Source organism: Ochotona curzoniae, unplaced genomic scaffold, assembly GCF_017591425.1.
Source record: "Ochotona curzoniae isolate NIBS_2020 unplaced genomic scaffold, NIBS_Ocur_1.0 scaffold_4505, whole genome shotgun sequence".
NCBI classification, from domain to species: domain Eukaryota; kingdom Metazoa; phylum Chordata; class Mammalia; order Lagomorpha; family Ochotonidae; genus Ochotona; species Ochotona curzoniae.
In genome coordinates, this window is record NW_024467118.1 from 10870111 (window position 1) to 10886494 (window position 16384).

The 16384-nt window shown below is 39.7% G+C and overlaps 1 protein-coding gene across 6 annotated transcripts in view; it reads left to right on the forward strand.

The window, feature by feature from the left end:
• Positions 1-16384, forward strand: part of SLIT2 (slit guidance ligand 2) — a 330053-nt gene that overhangs the window by 12688 nt on the left and 300981 nt on the right. For all 6 annotated transcript variants that reach the window (XM_040966490.1, XM_040966491.1, XM_040966489.1 and 3 more), the window contains one exon: positions 9240-9311. In XM_040966490.1, coding sequence (XP_040822424.1) covers positions 9240-9311 — 72 coding nt within the window. The remainder of the gene's footprint in view (positions 1-9239; positions 9312-16384) is intronic.

A 16384-nucleotide genomic window follows, 5' to 3' on the forward strand; every position in this document is an offset into this window, starting at 1 on the left:
TTTTTTTAAGCCATTTCAGAGTACTGTTTGAACTTTCATCTTGAATAAATTTGCTCTTCCTAAAAATTATTAACCAGATGCTCTATGATCTGAAATTCGATTAGAGTTGTAAGTAGGTACTAGTTTTTGACTTTTACTTCCCCTGGGAATGTCCGTTCATCTCACAACAATCTTCTATTCTGCTCAGAATGGGAGCAGGGTTTGTAGTTTTGACTGAAAACTAATATATATGCAGGACTTCTTTAAATGTCCCCAGCTGTTAGCCAAGAGCAAATATTTCATATTTGTGAGGAAAAGCTGAGAAAATTCCTTTTGTTTACAACTGCCAAGTCCATCTGATGGAAGCACATTGTTATCTGACAGCCAATTCATCTCCTTGGGACTCTGGAATTCAAAACCATTTCTTAGGAACATTGTGGATACACTTTTCAAATATTTGTTTATTTATTTTTAAATACATTAAAAGGCACAACAGGTTTGTTAAAGGGTGCATTCATGTTTTTGGGAAACTGTTTTACTTTTTGTTCAGTATGTGTTTTAAAAATAAAAAAAGTTAAAAATCCCAAGAGGATTCCATAGGTAAGTTCTTGTGGCCTGTGGCCTTATTTTGGTCAGTGTCATCAACACCATAAACTCTGCTTTTTTACAAACCTCAGGTAGACAGTGTGAGAGACAATATGAAATCAGTGAATTCACTTTGAATGATCTATGGTGTAAATTTAGTTTATTTTAAGCACATTAGATGTAAAAATTCAACTTGGAATTCTGAATTATGAAAAGGCATATGAATGGAGGTCTGCTTTAAATGCTGTTCGTATGGCAGATCCTGATTTAATTTTCACTCTTTGAACAACAAAGCAAAATAAAACATTACATTTTATTAACTTGTAGCTCATGACTAAATTGCTTTGAAGTGATAGAATTAAAAATATAAATCATTTTATCTATACTTTGAAGTAACTTATGTTGATGGAGTTTTACCTTGATCTATCAAATGAAGAGAAATCTGAAAGGAGATTTGGGTCTTTATACAAATAACATTTTTTAAGTATCAAAAATTTTACTTGTTTTATATGAGAGGCAGGGAGAGAGAGAGACTGAGAGAGAGCAAGCATACCCTGGAGAACTTCCCCTTCTGATGGTTAAGCCCTTGGATGTTTTTAGGGTCCAAGGCCTGGAGCCTGTAACTCAGTTCAGGTCTGCCACCTGGGCTGCTGGGACTCAGCTAGTTGAAGCATCACTTGCTATCTGCCTGAGTTGGATGCTGGACTCAGAGGAGTGGGGACTCCTACCCTTGGACTTCAGTATCGGATGCAGATGTTCGAACTTGTGTCTGAGTTACTAGGCCCTACCATTCATGTCTTTCTTCCAGTTTTATTTGAAAAAGTAACATGGGGAGAGGGAGTGAAGGGGTGTGTGTTTGTGTGGGAGAGAAAGACAGAAACAGAGGTCTTCCATGCGCTGGCTTTCTCTCCAGACGGCTGCGGCAGCCAGGCCTGAGCCATCGACTCCATCTTAGCGTTCCTCTTAGTGGTATGGGCCCAAGCAGGTACGCAGTCCTACGCTGCCTCTCCTACTGCTTTAGCAGGAAAACAGATCTGAAGCAGATTACCTGGGTCCAAAGCTTTCTGAGTGGCAGCTTAACAAGGGGTCAGGGACACAGTGCCAGCCTCTTGGTCCAGCGTTGAAGGAACAGGATCATGCTGTCGAATTGAATTTAATCTCATCTGAGAGTAAAGAAACTCCATATCAACTAAGTAAATTAATTACAGGTATCAAAGAGTACTAGTTCTCCACTTCAAGTCAGGAATGCAATACAAAATTCTGAGTGAAAATGTTAATAGATAGATGGATGTCAAAATCATTCCTCCCTCTCTTCCTCCTTTCTTCCTTTCTCTTTGGAGCTCTCTCTCCCTCTCTTTGTTTTACCCCTTTCATTCTCTCTCTCTCCTTTCTCCCCCGTTTCTCTTCGCTCTTTTCTGTTGTGTAGCAAACAGCATCAGATGACACAGTCATCACCAGAATGTGGTCGTGAGTCACTGCAGAAGGGACACATTTGAATCCTGCCTACACACCACGAGCACACATTGCTTCCTGTTGTGGCAGTTTGCCGTGACACGCTCTCAGACCAAGCTGGTGTGATCGGTTTGTAGTATACCCCACTGCCAGCAATTCCTGTTTCTTCACAGTGAAAACAGTCTTGACAATGCACACCTTGTGCAGATGGTGCCAGTGAGTCTCCTATTATTTAATCCAAACGTTCAAATGAAACCTAGTGTGATTAAGTGACTAATTCAAAGAAAATCAGTTGAGGGAAAATGAACTACAAATACTCTGTAGTAAGCATTCAGAGTATGTATGCAATAGACTTCTGACTTCCATTTTGTATTCACAGACGATATCTGTGCACATCTGTAATAAATTCTCCACTTAGAATAGTAGTTCTGAGTGCTTCCCATCTGATGCACGAAGTCCTGGAGTGTTAGAAGAAGTCACATGGAGACCCAGAAATGCCGTGGGCTGGTATAAAATGCAGTTGTTCGCTTGTTTCTGGGAAATGCTGAAGTCATTAAATCCCACTTCATGGCCTTTGCTGGGGATCCAGGCCATGTCAGGTTTCCAGTAGTGAACTCGTCTCTTTTGGCAAAGTCTTTCCTGACAGAAATGCGAGAGTCTGAGGATACATTTGATATGTTTTAAGGTAATCCGTGTTAGGCTATGTTTTTATTCACTTGATAAGTACAAAAACTAAATGCATGTATGTATAGATTGTGTTAATGAGAACCAGTAGCATATCAAGGGAAAAAAACCGTAGATATACCTGTCTTTGCATGAATATGACAACTGCCTGATAGACTTTTAGTAAAGAAATTGGAGATGTGATAAAAACAAGCTTGTGCCCTGTTCATTTTCTTAACCAATAATGGCTAAATCAATTATTTTACCATCCGTATTTCCTAAGTTTTCCAGTTCAGAATCTTTGGGTAGGGAATGATGGTTTTCATCCTAGCCTTGTGGCATGATACCAGTTTTACTTGAACAGAGAGAGAGTCCTGAAAATATTGTTATAATGGAGCCATGTTTGGAAGATTTCTTTCAAATTTGATATAAAGTTCTTATTTTAATTTAGAGAAATGCAATGTGTCTTAAAAAGAGGTTATATGTCATACTGCCATGTGAGAGAGTACCTAAAAAACATATTTGTTTCTCTGTTAAAGGGGGTTCTGAATTCACTCATGCTCTCTGTGTCCGTAAAGCATTCGTAAGTTGTCAGGGTGAGCCTGAGAACCTCTGCCAGGCCTGGGCTTTTGTTGTCGGTTGCTACACATGAGTTCAAGTAAAGAATATGTTGTGGAACAGGTCTGCAGGAAGACGCTGTTTATCCTCTGCTCTTCAGCGATGTAGAGAACCCCTCTTCTGACTAATCCCACGAGTTTACAGCAGGCACGTCCCATGCACCTCTTCCTAATGGGAAGGCCCAGGAGCGGTACTAATCTCCAGGAAGAATGCAAGTCCATTTCCAAAGCATTGTTCTCCCGTGTCTTTCCACCTAAGCTTCCAGTCACTGCGCTCATTTTCCTGCAGTCTTTCTTTCAATTACAACTACTGCTCTGTAGTGCCTGCCAAGTATGCACACTTCATAAAACAGAAATGCTCTAAATGATCTGATATTAAGTGTCAGTTATTCTCACCTACTTAGAAACAGCAAGGACAGTTTTAAATTATGATTCGTGGCTGTGGTTGTAGAGAGCTTTAATGCGTGGGAATTATTACAGGTTTCCTGCGAGACTCTTTCTCATGCAATGTTTTTGGCTTTTTATGGGCCTAAAGTAGAGCGGTGGTGAGAAGACCCATTTGCTCTTTGTGGTCCGTTTTACAAATTCTGAAGCCGTGAGGCTGTTTATTTTTCCCACATCTGTTTTGGCCCGTCCTTTGTGATAGTGTTTGCTGGATGCTGTGTCCTTTCTATCTCCCCTGAAATGAGTGGTTTAGTTTACACTGTTACAATGTATTTGTGGAAGCAGCCGAATGTCAAATATTTTACATTGAATTCTGTCTTTCATTGCTTTTGGATACTTTTCTGCTTGAATTATAGTCTTCTAGACTGACTTTCACAACTTTGCATGCAGCAAAAGACTTTTCTGTATGACCTTCATATATATTGCTTTTTTTCTTTCTTCTTTTTTTTCCCAAGCAAGGCATAGCTGGTGGATCAGAAGGAATATTGGTGCGAATGTGTGCAGCATGAAAGCCCAGGAAAAACAGGGCTGGCTTGGTGTTATGAAAGCTGGAATATTGCTTTCTAACCTTCACAGGAAATGACTGGGCTGTCCTGGTGCTGCACCTGTCTTTCTGCTGCAGCTGGATAGTCCTGGGGCGCCGACTGTGCACCGCTGCTTTCGTTCCTGGCAAGACAGTGTGGGCTGGGAATTATCCAGGTGCCCTGTTTTCTCTTTCTCTCCTTCTTTCCTTTTTTTTATCCTCTGATATTCTCCACTGCTGTTCGTTGTCTCAGGGACACCAGACCAAAAGGCTTCCGAACGTTCACAAGCCAACTTCTAAAATCAAACACATTACATAAGGGTGGCAACAGAGAACATTGGTTCTAATTCCATTGTGAAATCTTTTTAATTCAGATTTATTTATTTATTTGAAATTAAGAATGACAGCACTGGGGGAGACATGAGAAAGAGAGAGGAAGAACCACATTCACCTTGCGTTCCCTGGTTCACTCCCCAGGTGCCAACAGCAGTCAGGTGTCCACCAGACCTAAGCCAGGAGTTGCCATCTGTAGTGTTGCCAGGTGAATTAGCAGGAAGCTGCCTAGGACACAGAACAGCAAGGATAGGAACTGACACCCTGGGAAACCAGCATTGCAAACAGTGACTTGAGCTGCACCCTCCAAACCTCCTTCATCTTTCAAAACTTCAGTTTTCATATCTTAGACACAGGAATTATTATGTTTCATGGTGGCAAAATATGAATGAAGTTGACATTGTTTTTTCTAACTCTAATAGAATTATTTTCAAATTATTTGAATTGAGCAGAAATTTGTAGACAGTTGAGGGAAAAGTACAAAAAGTAAGAGACTGTAACCTCTTACAAAGGAGAAGATCCACAGGAGCAGCTGGCGGATAATGACTTGAAACAGTGCTTGTCAGTAATGCCCAGGCTGCCCTTTGCATTGAGGTTTTAAGAATCAGCATTTTAGAGGCTGTTGGTGTTCGATGTGACTCCTAAGATTATTCATCCCTCTGAAAGTCATGTTCAAAAATAGCTGCTACTGTGGAACAAACAATTTTAGAGATCCCCGCTCTTTCCCCTAAGGATGCGATAAATTAGACAAAAACACTATAGACTATTCTAAAACAATAAATTAGTACCAGGTGAATTCGTGAATGGTTCTGGGATGCCGTGGCCATATTCCGCCCAAGGATGATGCCAGAGGAGCTGGATCACGTCTCGGTGATCACCTGGCAGAGTTGAGTGTCCTTGCTCTTCACAAATCACGGTGGACTCACCTGCTGCTTGGATCCGGTTAATTTATGCTGGTTGCCATAAAATTCCTCTGGCTTTCTGAATTCACACAGTGCTGTTTTCCTATTATGGGACCATCATTTTAATTTCAATTCCTTCCTATTTGGATTCTTACTATGACGCTACAAACATCATCTTTAAGCCACTAGGTGACTCTTTGTTTCTCTGGTTGTAGGCACTATTCAGTAATTGCTATGCCTTTTCATAGTCTTCAGAGGAATTCTACATTGTGTAAAATGTTCCTTAGTGTAACAATTTAAGTTTGGGTTGTTGTATTAAAATCTCTTTGGTAGCTGATTGAATACTTTGAAAGAGTTTCCTTTTTATTTTAGTATTTGTATGTGCATTTATCAACATTGATAGCAGAAAGAACAGGAGCCAAAAGCATGCTGATACTTTTGTTTTTCGATGTGTATTTCTACATTGTCTCTCCTCTGTGGTGTAATACTTCCTTGTTTTAATCTTACAGAAATGTATCATGTTTGATTAGACATACTAAGATTATAACTTGTGGAAAGAATGATAAACCATTTTAATTAAGAGGAAAAGGTTTCCATGTATTTTTCTTTGATGTTTCATATTTTTTAAAGGAGTTTGAAACACCAACCCAGTTTTACCTTTAAATAAAATCTAATGTTTTCTTTTCAGGCAACTAATTCATACATATGTATCAAATGAACTACGTAAAACTGAATTTTTTTTCCCCAAAGACAGATAGATGAAAAGGAAGTTTTAAGAGCTACATCACTTTTCGGGACTGGCTCAAAAGTTTGTCAGGCTAGTCCTCAGCCTGCAGTACCAGTGCCAGCATCCCAGATGGGCTCTGGTTGGTGCCCCAACTGCTCTCCCAGAGGCAGTGCTCCCTCTGAGGGCCTGTGAAAGCAGCCCCGGATGGCGCAAGTCCTTGGGTCTCTGCATCCAGGTGGGAGACCTGGACGAAGCTCCCAGCTCCTGGCTTCATTCAGATCAGCTCAGCTCTAGCTGAGTTGCAGCCATTTCTCTCTCCTTTTGTGTGATTGTCTTCCAAATAAACGTTTTAAAACCAAATAAATCTTTTTTAAAAAGAATTTTACCTTTTAAAATTATTATTATTTAGTAATGACAGTTATTAAATGACCTCCAGAAGAACAGATTTGCGCCAATTCTTGGGGAAGTTGTTAGCTTTCGGAACAGTGACCATCACAGGAGAAGCCTAATCCCTGGTGTGGTGACTATGAACATGAGAATACTGGAAATGTTAGTGAAGGCACCCCTTCTGAAATGGTCTTTTTCTCGCAGTGTTTGAAATTATACTGATGTAGGCAAGGTTGCTAGTAACAGCTCTAAGCCATTCCTGTATCTGCATTTTTTTGAGAAGGATGAATAGGTGATATTGAGAATGTGTGGGGTTGGGGTTAGGGCAAGAAGGCTGATGCAAGAGAAAGAAGGTAGCTACTGTCTCAGGAACATGAAAGCTGGTTTGATGGAGGGGCTTCGGTTGGCTCCAGTGTGGCATATAACCTAAGGGAAGGAAGTTGGCCTAATAGAAAATGCATGTGCTTGGTCCCTGCTGAGTTGTCAGTGTCTCCTTAGGCAGCATTTCCTAGGAATCTACCAAGTGCCAGGGAAAGCCAGGAAATGTTCAGTGAGAGCACTCTGCTCCCTTTGCCTTTTGATGTGGTCCAAAACCCAAGTGCCGGAGTAGAAGAGAGGGAATACAAAAATGTAGGCTTTATATTTGAGCTCATAGCCTAGTAAGAAAGAGATCAGTCCATGAATAAACATAATTCAGTGGGAGAGGCTGTAGCTTTTCCGATGCTATGGGGACACAGCCAAGGGAAGCCCCTAGCTCAGTGTAGGAATATCAGGAGAGGGTTCCCAGAGGGTGTTAAGTACCACTGGAGAAGGGAAAGCTTTGTCTGCAGATGGGGGCACATTCCACGAGGAGGAATGCCCATTGTGCCTGGAGGACCACAGATGAGGAGTGTTGTTCTGATGCCTTGGGCCCAGATGTTTGGAAGTCCCACCTGTATTGTTTTAGAAATTGAGGTTATCTCTTTGGACATTGGAAAGTTCTTCCAGAAGTTGCTACCTTCCTAGGAAAGTTGTTGTGGTCTCTCTGTGAAATGCATTTAATTGCTTCACTGCGTGGCACATATAACAAAGTCATAATTAAGCCGTACTTTACTGAGATGGAGCAATGGAGGCATTCGCAGTTACTGCCTGGGATCATGTTCAGCAGAGAATAATGTAATAAACACTTTTGGTTTCACTTTAACCTTCTTATGTGTTATTTTTATAAAAAATTAGTATCAACAGGAAGTACATACATCTGTCCTGTTGCCAGTATTTTTACTATTTGCCCCCGTACTGGCTTGGCATACGTTTTTATTAGTGCACATTTTATGAAGTGCTGAGAATGCTTGTATAGCTGGCCAATTTTTCATAATAGGAGTTTATGTAATGAAAAGTATGGTTACCATCACTCGCCATGTGTTTGAGGATTGGAAGAAGTTCTGAGTTTCTGCTGCTTCAGTTTCACACCTAATACAGATCTCCTTTTCTTACATTCTTTGTAGGGGAAAGAATATCCGTAGCCTGGTCTTGAGTATATCCAGAACCCAAAGCTGAGGGTTCAGCGAGGCCAATCGTTGTCTTTCTTAGTATTCCTAAGTCTTAGAAGGGTTTTCCTTTTCATCTGCTTTCTGGAAAGTTAAAATTGCTGATTCTATTCTTGCCCTTTAAACACATCCACTCTTTTCATCACACTTTTCGCTAAGACTGAGCAAAGACCTCTGTTTCTTCAAGGTGATGTGAGCTGCTGGATTTGCTTCTATTCCTTGCGAGCTAGGTGATTATGTGTGTGTAATTTATATCAGCTTGCCATCGTGTTATTTAGATTTGAGAAAGCAGAGACAGACACATTCTTCTTGCTTGTTTAATTGCGCACTCACAACATATGAGATAGGTCTGTTACATCAGAGTTAGATTTGTTTTTCTCACTCTTTATTTAATAATCTGTGAGACTTTGTTCCATAGCATCAGGTCTTAGATTGAGTGAGAGTTGCGATCAAGCTCTTCTCTAAAGCATTTAGGAATTCCAATATCAGTCAAACAGTTTAAAATATTTAAATCATTTTTAACACTATTCATTATACTGCTGAGCCTCCAATCCAGTTAAGAGTTGAGCGCTGTGGTTCAAAGTTGGAATGTTGTTGACTTTCTTCTGATTTTACCTCTAGAGACAAAGCATGCCAACACTGTCACATTTTCCCCCCAGCTAGATGAAAACGCAGTGAAATTGAAATTTTCACTTCTCCATAATGCTTTGCCTACAAATGTAGGCCACTGGGAAAGCACATGAATTATTTTGACATGAGTTACTGCGGCCTTTCTCCCTCATCTTAAAGTTGGCCACGTTAGACTCAAGTCAGCGTCATGAAATCTTTTATCATTGTTTATATGCTGGATGAACGGTGCTGCACAGTTTGAAGACTTAGGAATCACCTAATCCAGGAATCACCTGAGTAAGCCTGATAGAAAATTGCTTTAAAGAATCCTGTGGCGAAAGGTGTAACCAACTTTTGATTTGCAATGCTCCAGTTCTCATCAATGTCTTGTCATTCTTCCCTGAAGTACAGGATGAGGCATGACGCTACCAAATCAGTCTCATTGTTCTGTATCTTCTGTGTAACATGAGCTTTGTTTTGTTTTCTCAAAAGGCGTTTAAACAGAAACCACCTTCAGCTGTTTCCTGAGCTGCTGTTTCTTGGGACTTCGAAGCTATATAGGCTGTAAGTAGACACATACAGATATTATTGCTTTGGGTAGTGCCTTTATGCTTTATGAAATGTGTTTTCGATCTATGTTCTCGTTCTTGCCTGAAGTCAGTCACCAATAGATTAATGGATTAAAGCTTTTGCTTTGTTGCTGTTGTTGTGGTTGGTTTTCCAGGGATTTGAACCATTTTTCTGGCTGTACGTAGTGGTTTATACATGCAACTGAATTCTTTTATTTTACTTTTTTAATAAAAAAAAACATAATCTCACAGAATAATGATGAAATTTACCTGCTTCGTAGAAATTTTACATTCGTAGATAAAGTTGCTGCTGAGCCTCCTTGTAAGAGGAAACCAGAAATGTTCCAATGTGACCTTGGTGGTATTGTTTCTGTACATAAGTAGCAGTAGTTATCAGTCTGAACATGTTATTTTAAAGTATTTAAAGAGGGCAGTAAGTCTCTTAAATGCTTCTCCTAAAGCCAGAAATCTCGGTTCTTCACCATGTGTGAGTATAAGGCGAGGTCTGCTCTGTATCGCGCCGTGGACTGGCAAAGGGAAGGAGTTCTTCAAGGAGCGTCCTTTGGGTATTTGGAAGAAGTGGTCTTCCCTCCCTGGCGTGCTTGTGTGCTGAGTAATATATAACAGGGAAAGCACAAACTGAAAGCTTTTAAATTAAATTTTAAGCTATGTGAATGACTGTGCAGATGGAAGATAAACTACAAAGTGCTGAAAAAATAAATACAAATGATCATTGATGTTCATGCAAGTTGGGGGAAAAAAGTGTTAGAATATCAGTTGCTTAGTGGCCTCGCCTGGGTGGTGGGGCTGTCCCATCTGGTAGTATTTGTAGAGAAAGAACAAATCACTCTTTTTTTTTTCCCCTGAACTTGGCTTTGTGGCCAAGGTTTTGTGGCTAACTAGGTCAACATGGTGATCCTCAACTGCAGAAGCGGCAGGGCTGTTCCCGGATTTCCCCCAGTGGTAGCCTTGGTCTGCGAGGCGCTGCTCATGGCGCTGCTTGCCGCAGGGAGAACTTAGCCTGCCACCCCGTAGCTGCTCTCCCGAGGCTGGCTCTCGGGCGGTGTTCCCCTGAGGACAGCCAAAGCAGCTGGCAGCCTCTCTCTCTTCTTCTTTGTCTTCCTTGCTTTTTAATTGGCCCAATTTGAGTAAATTTAAAAAATCAAATAAACCTTGGGCAGGCTTTTTCACAAAAATTCCTTGGGGACGATTTTACAAAGGAAATAAGAAGCAGGCTTCCATAAAAGCTCTGAGTCTATATATCAGTTGATGCTTAAATTTAAATATTTCAGCTTAATTTCCAGCAAGGGCCATGGAAATAATTTTAATAGCATTCTACGTTTTACTTTAAATATTGTATTTGAAGGAGATTTTAAGAAGTTGACTTAAAGGCTAGTATATAGTGAGCCTCGTTAAACCACTGGATTGCTAACACTGGGCTTATAAAAGCACATAAGATTTGAGGAAGCTATTTTGTGTATTGTAAAAATAAAATTTTGAAGAAACGACTTGAAAAGGAAGACTCCCAATGAAACTTGTAAATATATCTTGACACTAGGATACTAGACTTTTTACCATTGTCTGTTCCTACAATACCACGATCCACCAAAACAGCAGAATGTTGGGCTGGTTGCTGAAGGACTGTTGTAATAACATGGGAGAAAACGATGGGAGTGGGGAAGATGGGGAGATGGAGGAGGGAATCTCTATACCTACAAAAACGTACCATGGAAAATAATAACAATTAAAAACAATAAAAGAAAATAAAACAAATGATAGAAAGAAAAAAATGAGTATTACCTGGAACAGGGGAAATGTACAAAGTAAACTCAATATCAGAGAAACAAAACTTGTGTGATGCTTGGGTTAATCTCTTCAATTTCAGATGGGATAGTCCATGGCAGACTTCCCTATCCACAAACTATATTTTATTTGACATTGTATCTTCATTGACAAGACCATAGAATGAACTAAATATTTTTTCATTTGTTTTGTTGCTACTTTAAAATATTATGAAGGTTTTCTATGAAGCAAAGTGACCTGATATTTTCATCAATTGAATCAAAAACTAAAACCTGTATAAGTATAAGGCAACACTTTCTAGTTTTTTAAGGCATGTAAAAAATTGGGAGAATGGGTAACTAGAAAATGTGTTCAGAACCTTTATGTGTCTGTTGTGATCAAAGATTTTTCCCTGGGAAGCAATGAAAGGCAAAGTATAGGAGTTACAGGAAACCAGCTAGAAGAGGGACATGGCAATTTTGATATTTCTGGAGTTCAAGCTTTTAATATTTAATATTGTCATTTAATATTGTGCCTTGTCACTTTGACTTTCACATTTAACATAGGCAATGAATGCATACAGAATCTTAGAGCTTCATTCCTGCCTGTACCCTCACGTCAGGAATCTACTTTTGAGTTGAGGAACAGTTGCCTCTCCCGAATTAAGACTTTAGTGAGTTGGTAACACTAATAGTTCTTTTGAAAGAACATTTTTCTAAGCTTTTCTGTGATGGTGATTTCTGAATTAAATAGCTACCATTTCGAATCTTTAATAACCGAAGGAAAGAAAGCTTATGAAGCTACCTGTGAACTGCAAGGGTACAGCTTTAGATTTTGTTAAGGTGGTACAGGTGACTGAAAAAGTATTCTGGTGGGTGGAAAAATGTTTGCAAACCTACATGCAAATGAGGCCTTTCAAATTCTCATTTAAGAATTGCCGTTCATGTACAACCAGAGTAAGTGGCAGAAGAAAGGGTGTCGGAGTTTGGAATAACAGGGAATAAGTTTTAGGACAAGATAGTCATTGACTGGTTATTGAATACATGCTAAGACAGCTGTAACCGCTCTGCTGCCAAGGTGGGAGAATGATGCGTGTGTAACTCAGGAAGGAGATGAACTTGGGAGTTATTTTTTTACTTTTACCAATATTTGTTTTCTTACATATCATCGCTTTTATGAACACATGACAATATTTTTCTCTGATATCCCTCTAATAAAAAAGATTGCCAGCTTAAAATGTAGTTCATATACTTGCTATTTTTAGCACTGTATGCATAGATTAAAGCCAGGTTGATGCGCTGGACATCACAGATATTCTTTGCGTGTTTGTAAGGAATAATCACCATTTGACTCTTGGTTGAAGGCGAGATGCCAGCGGAAGCAGCACATATGCTTTTTGCAGACGCTGGATGCAATATAAAAGAAAAGGAGGGTACACTCTATATGAATTATGATTCGACACGGTTGGTTGCTGCTAGCGGCCAAATATGCTTTTCCTTTGCTGTCTGCTCCAATTTCTCTTTGGACTGGTTGAGAGAGCACTACATGTTCAGGTCAAGATGTTTGCTCAGAAATAGTAGTACAGTTGCAGCTGTGTTTGTTGGAGCAGGAGAGTAGTTTAAATAGCATTACCATTTATCCAGTCCATTAACAGAACTCTGTAAAATAATACCAACTCTGCGTAAACTACAGGACAGTGTAATAAAATTACAAGCACTTGTTGACAGATGGAAAGTGTAAGTAAAGGAAGGGGCCATAGGTTGGAGGTTAAAAGAGACAGCACATGGTTCTCTTAACTTACATGCCAAGACTTCTTTCTCCCCTTTGCTCCTCCTCCAGATTTGGGGTTGCATTTTTAGACTAGCAACCTGCAAGTGGAGGAATGTTTTTTAGAGAAATCTGCCACTATTTAAAACTGAAATTGCAGTGAGTATTGAAATGATTGATGATAGTTAATTGAAATCCATGTTGCTATTTACAAGTATCCCCTGCAAATATAACTTTAAAGTAGACTTGGAAGTGTGTGATTCATAATTTCTGACTTGAGTTTGCAAGTACTAATCCAGGCTCGTTAGAAAAGAATTTCATTGATAGTATTGTGGTTATGCCTTTGGTTATAAATATTTGTTTTGTGGTTTTCAGTTTATTTTTTTGAGTGTTATGGTATTTACCCAGGCTTGTAGTTTAAATATGTGAAACAGTTCGCAGAAACTTGTTTGTCACTGCATTTACCAGACCAAAGTCAACCAACACACCAACAGGAACATCTGAGTATATCCCAGTGACTCATTTTATTTCCTGAGTCAAATTCTCTAACTTCTGGCTCAGAACTGGTACTTATTATCTCCTAATGTAGAAATATGTAACATTACTTATAAATAGTTTTGTTGATGTTATACACTTTTTATAGCATAGTACTTACTTACGCAGGATAGATTTTAAGGACATAGTACCTACTTACCTGGGATAGAATTTGACTTCTTAAATTGTTTTGTCAGGCCACAGCTCGTTAGCTGTCATATAGGATCTAGATTCTCAAAATTGTTTTGGATAACCCTAATATTTGGAACTCTTAAAAAAGGAAGACATTTTCATTCTTCCAAAGTAAAAATTAATTTTCTAAGCATGAAAATATATTATTAAGTGTCTTTCTCTTTTCAGTACTTCCAAAGCAAAAACTTTTTTTTTAAATAGTTTTAAGATGGAAACATGTTTGTTGTAAAAATGGTTGGGAAAAACGAGTGAAAATTATTCATTATCTCACAACTAGATACAAATGTTCTTACATTTGTCAGTTATTATAATCTTAGTTTTATGATTATGCACATAGATGCTGCTGAAATTCTCTGCTGGGAAAACATTTTACCATCCTCAGGGTCTAGTAAGAAGCATGACCTTTAGAAGCTCTGAGCGTTAGATGTAATGAATTAAATCTGTGACAGATTCAGGGTTTACAGCTTGGATGAACAAATAGTAACGGAGAAAGCGGTATGAATAATAGAGAGGCAAATTAAACACAAAGAATAACTGGACTAATTAAATGTTTGATCCCTTTAGGTTTGGGAAACAATGAAGTATTTTGATTGGTAGACACAGCATGACCAAAAAACAATCTGTTTTTTTGCCCAATCAGGGTATATCTCCCTTAATATGATGCTTCACTGATATAAAACTACCTCCCAAGTTCCTGGATGTCAGTTTAGTCTCCTAGGATTCTCGTCGTCAAGCATGAAAGCAGAGGACAACAGCGGAGCCGGTGTAAAAACTCCTCTTGCATTAATTTCTGCCAGCTCTGGTTAAAGTGTGGGCTAGCAGAGGTGTCAGGTGCCACGGTTTCTTGCTTCATTTTACTCTTGGCCTCTTTGGCCTCTGCCACAATAAATCCAGCAGTGGTTGTGCAGGCATTGCAGGTTCCAGTTGCCACGGTTACCGTTGTCCAGCCAGCTCCACATCATTACTCATCTAGCGAGCTGCTATGATAGCTACCGTTGATTCCTGCGGCTGAGCCTGCTCAGGGGCTGCGTGTGCTCAAGTGGGAAGTTCTTCAGAAGGCGGCCGTCTTAGAATGTGGTGGAAGCAAGCAGGCTCGGATGCTTTGCCTTTAAAAACAGAACCAAGAGGAGAGAGAAAACTTCAGCAAGCGCTAACTTTCAGCGGCTGAGATCCCAAGCCTTTTGTACTCACTAATGGTTGGGACTGAGGGACTCTGCTTTGCCCATTAAAAACCGAGGAGTATTTAATTTGAAATGATTGCCCTCATATATTCCAGGCTCCAAGTGTTTGTTTTTCCATAGGAAGACAAAAGACTTGCTGGACAGGTATCCGCTCACATTCCAGTAGAGCCTTTACCATTTGCCATGAAAAACATGTGCCAGCCACTGAATAGAAAGCTGCTTTTCAGTTTGTTTTCAAAGTAAACATGTAATCTTAGGATTTAGGAGTTATAAACCCAATGAAGATTAAGATTATACTTGAGATTGTGCCAAGCTTTGTGTTGATAGTTTGTACTTCAAAGGATCACTAGGAGCAGACTTGTCAGTGGAGAAAGTAGGAAAAATAAAGGCAGGCTTCTGCAGTTGCCAACCCACTGACTCCACAGGTGAAAGCCAAGACTTGGTTCAGACAGGAAGTCACGTGCAAGAAGGGCTTTCTACTCAGTGTCCTCATTTGAATAGCCAGTTTCAATATTTTTATCCCAACCCACACGTTTTCACCATACGGGCATTTTGGGGTTAGAAAATACTGAGAGAGAGAGATACTGGGGGTGAGGGGGGGAAGAAATGGCTGAACACCAGGCTCCACATGGTACATGGTACTTGTGACCTCAGCTACTGCGAACACCTGATTTGTAAAATGTACATTAAAACCTAAAACATTCATTGATGCATTTTCTGAAATGTGTATTTAAGCATGTGATTTTCAGGTTTAAAAAAGGGCTGGAAACAGTCAACACTGTATATACATCATCAGGTAATGAATGCCTTAAAATTTGATTACATTATGAAATTGAACTGCAATTTTGAAATTATAATGTACGGATTGAAGATTACCTGATTATTTCTAGGAGTAAGTATTGATAGGGTTTGGCATCAAGAGAACTCTTCTGAAAGTTGATGGAAAAACAGAATTGAAAGGTTAGTTTATCTTGGAACAAGGAATTTTGGAAATATATGCATAGCTTCTCATGATAAACGTTTTCCATGAACTTTTGCAAGACTCCTCAATTGTAAGTAATTTGAATGTATGTTTTTATACTACGATTTAAGACACTGAAATGATCTTTAGTGTTATCAGAGAAGCGATGTACAACAGTAAATCTTCCATGCCTGCCTGTGCGTCTGTGGTTGGGTGGGTATTTGTGGAATGTGAGGAAGTGTATTGAGGCCTTACCTGTAAAGTGGAAACATTTGCATTAGTAGCTTTCTGCAGCTGTCACAAGTCACCCTTGAGAGTCTACAGTCAAAAAAACGATGTCGGCTTTCACGAAAGCTGCAAGTGGGTTTGTTTTATTATCATCCTCTCGTTACAATGACGATATAGTCTGCAGTGGCCTTGCAGCCTGTGCACAGTCAGCAGCCTCCTGGGTTGGGTTGTGATGCACCCACGGTCCAGCCTTTCTCGGTGTGATGTGGGTAGCCACGCTGTACTCTGTGACATAGCCTGCACGTGCGTACTGTTGTGTTTCTTGTTATTTGGCCACAGAGGAACATGATGGCTGGGATTTTCTAAATGAAAACTCTTCATCCTCTCTCGCTTGATGGCTAAGATAGTTGTAAATTTCATATA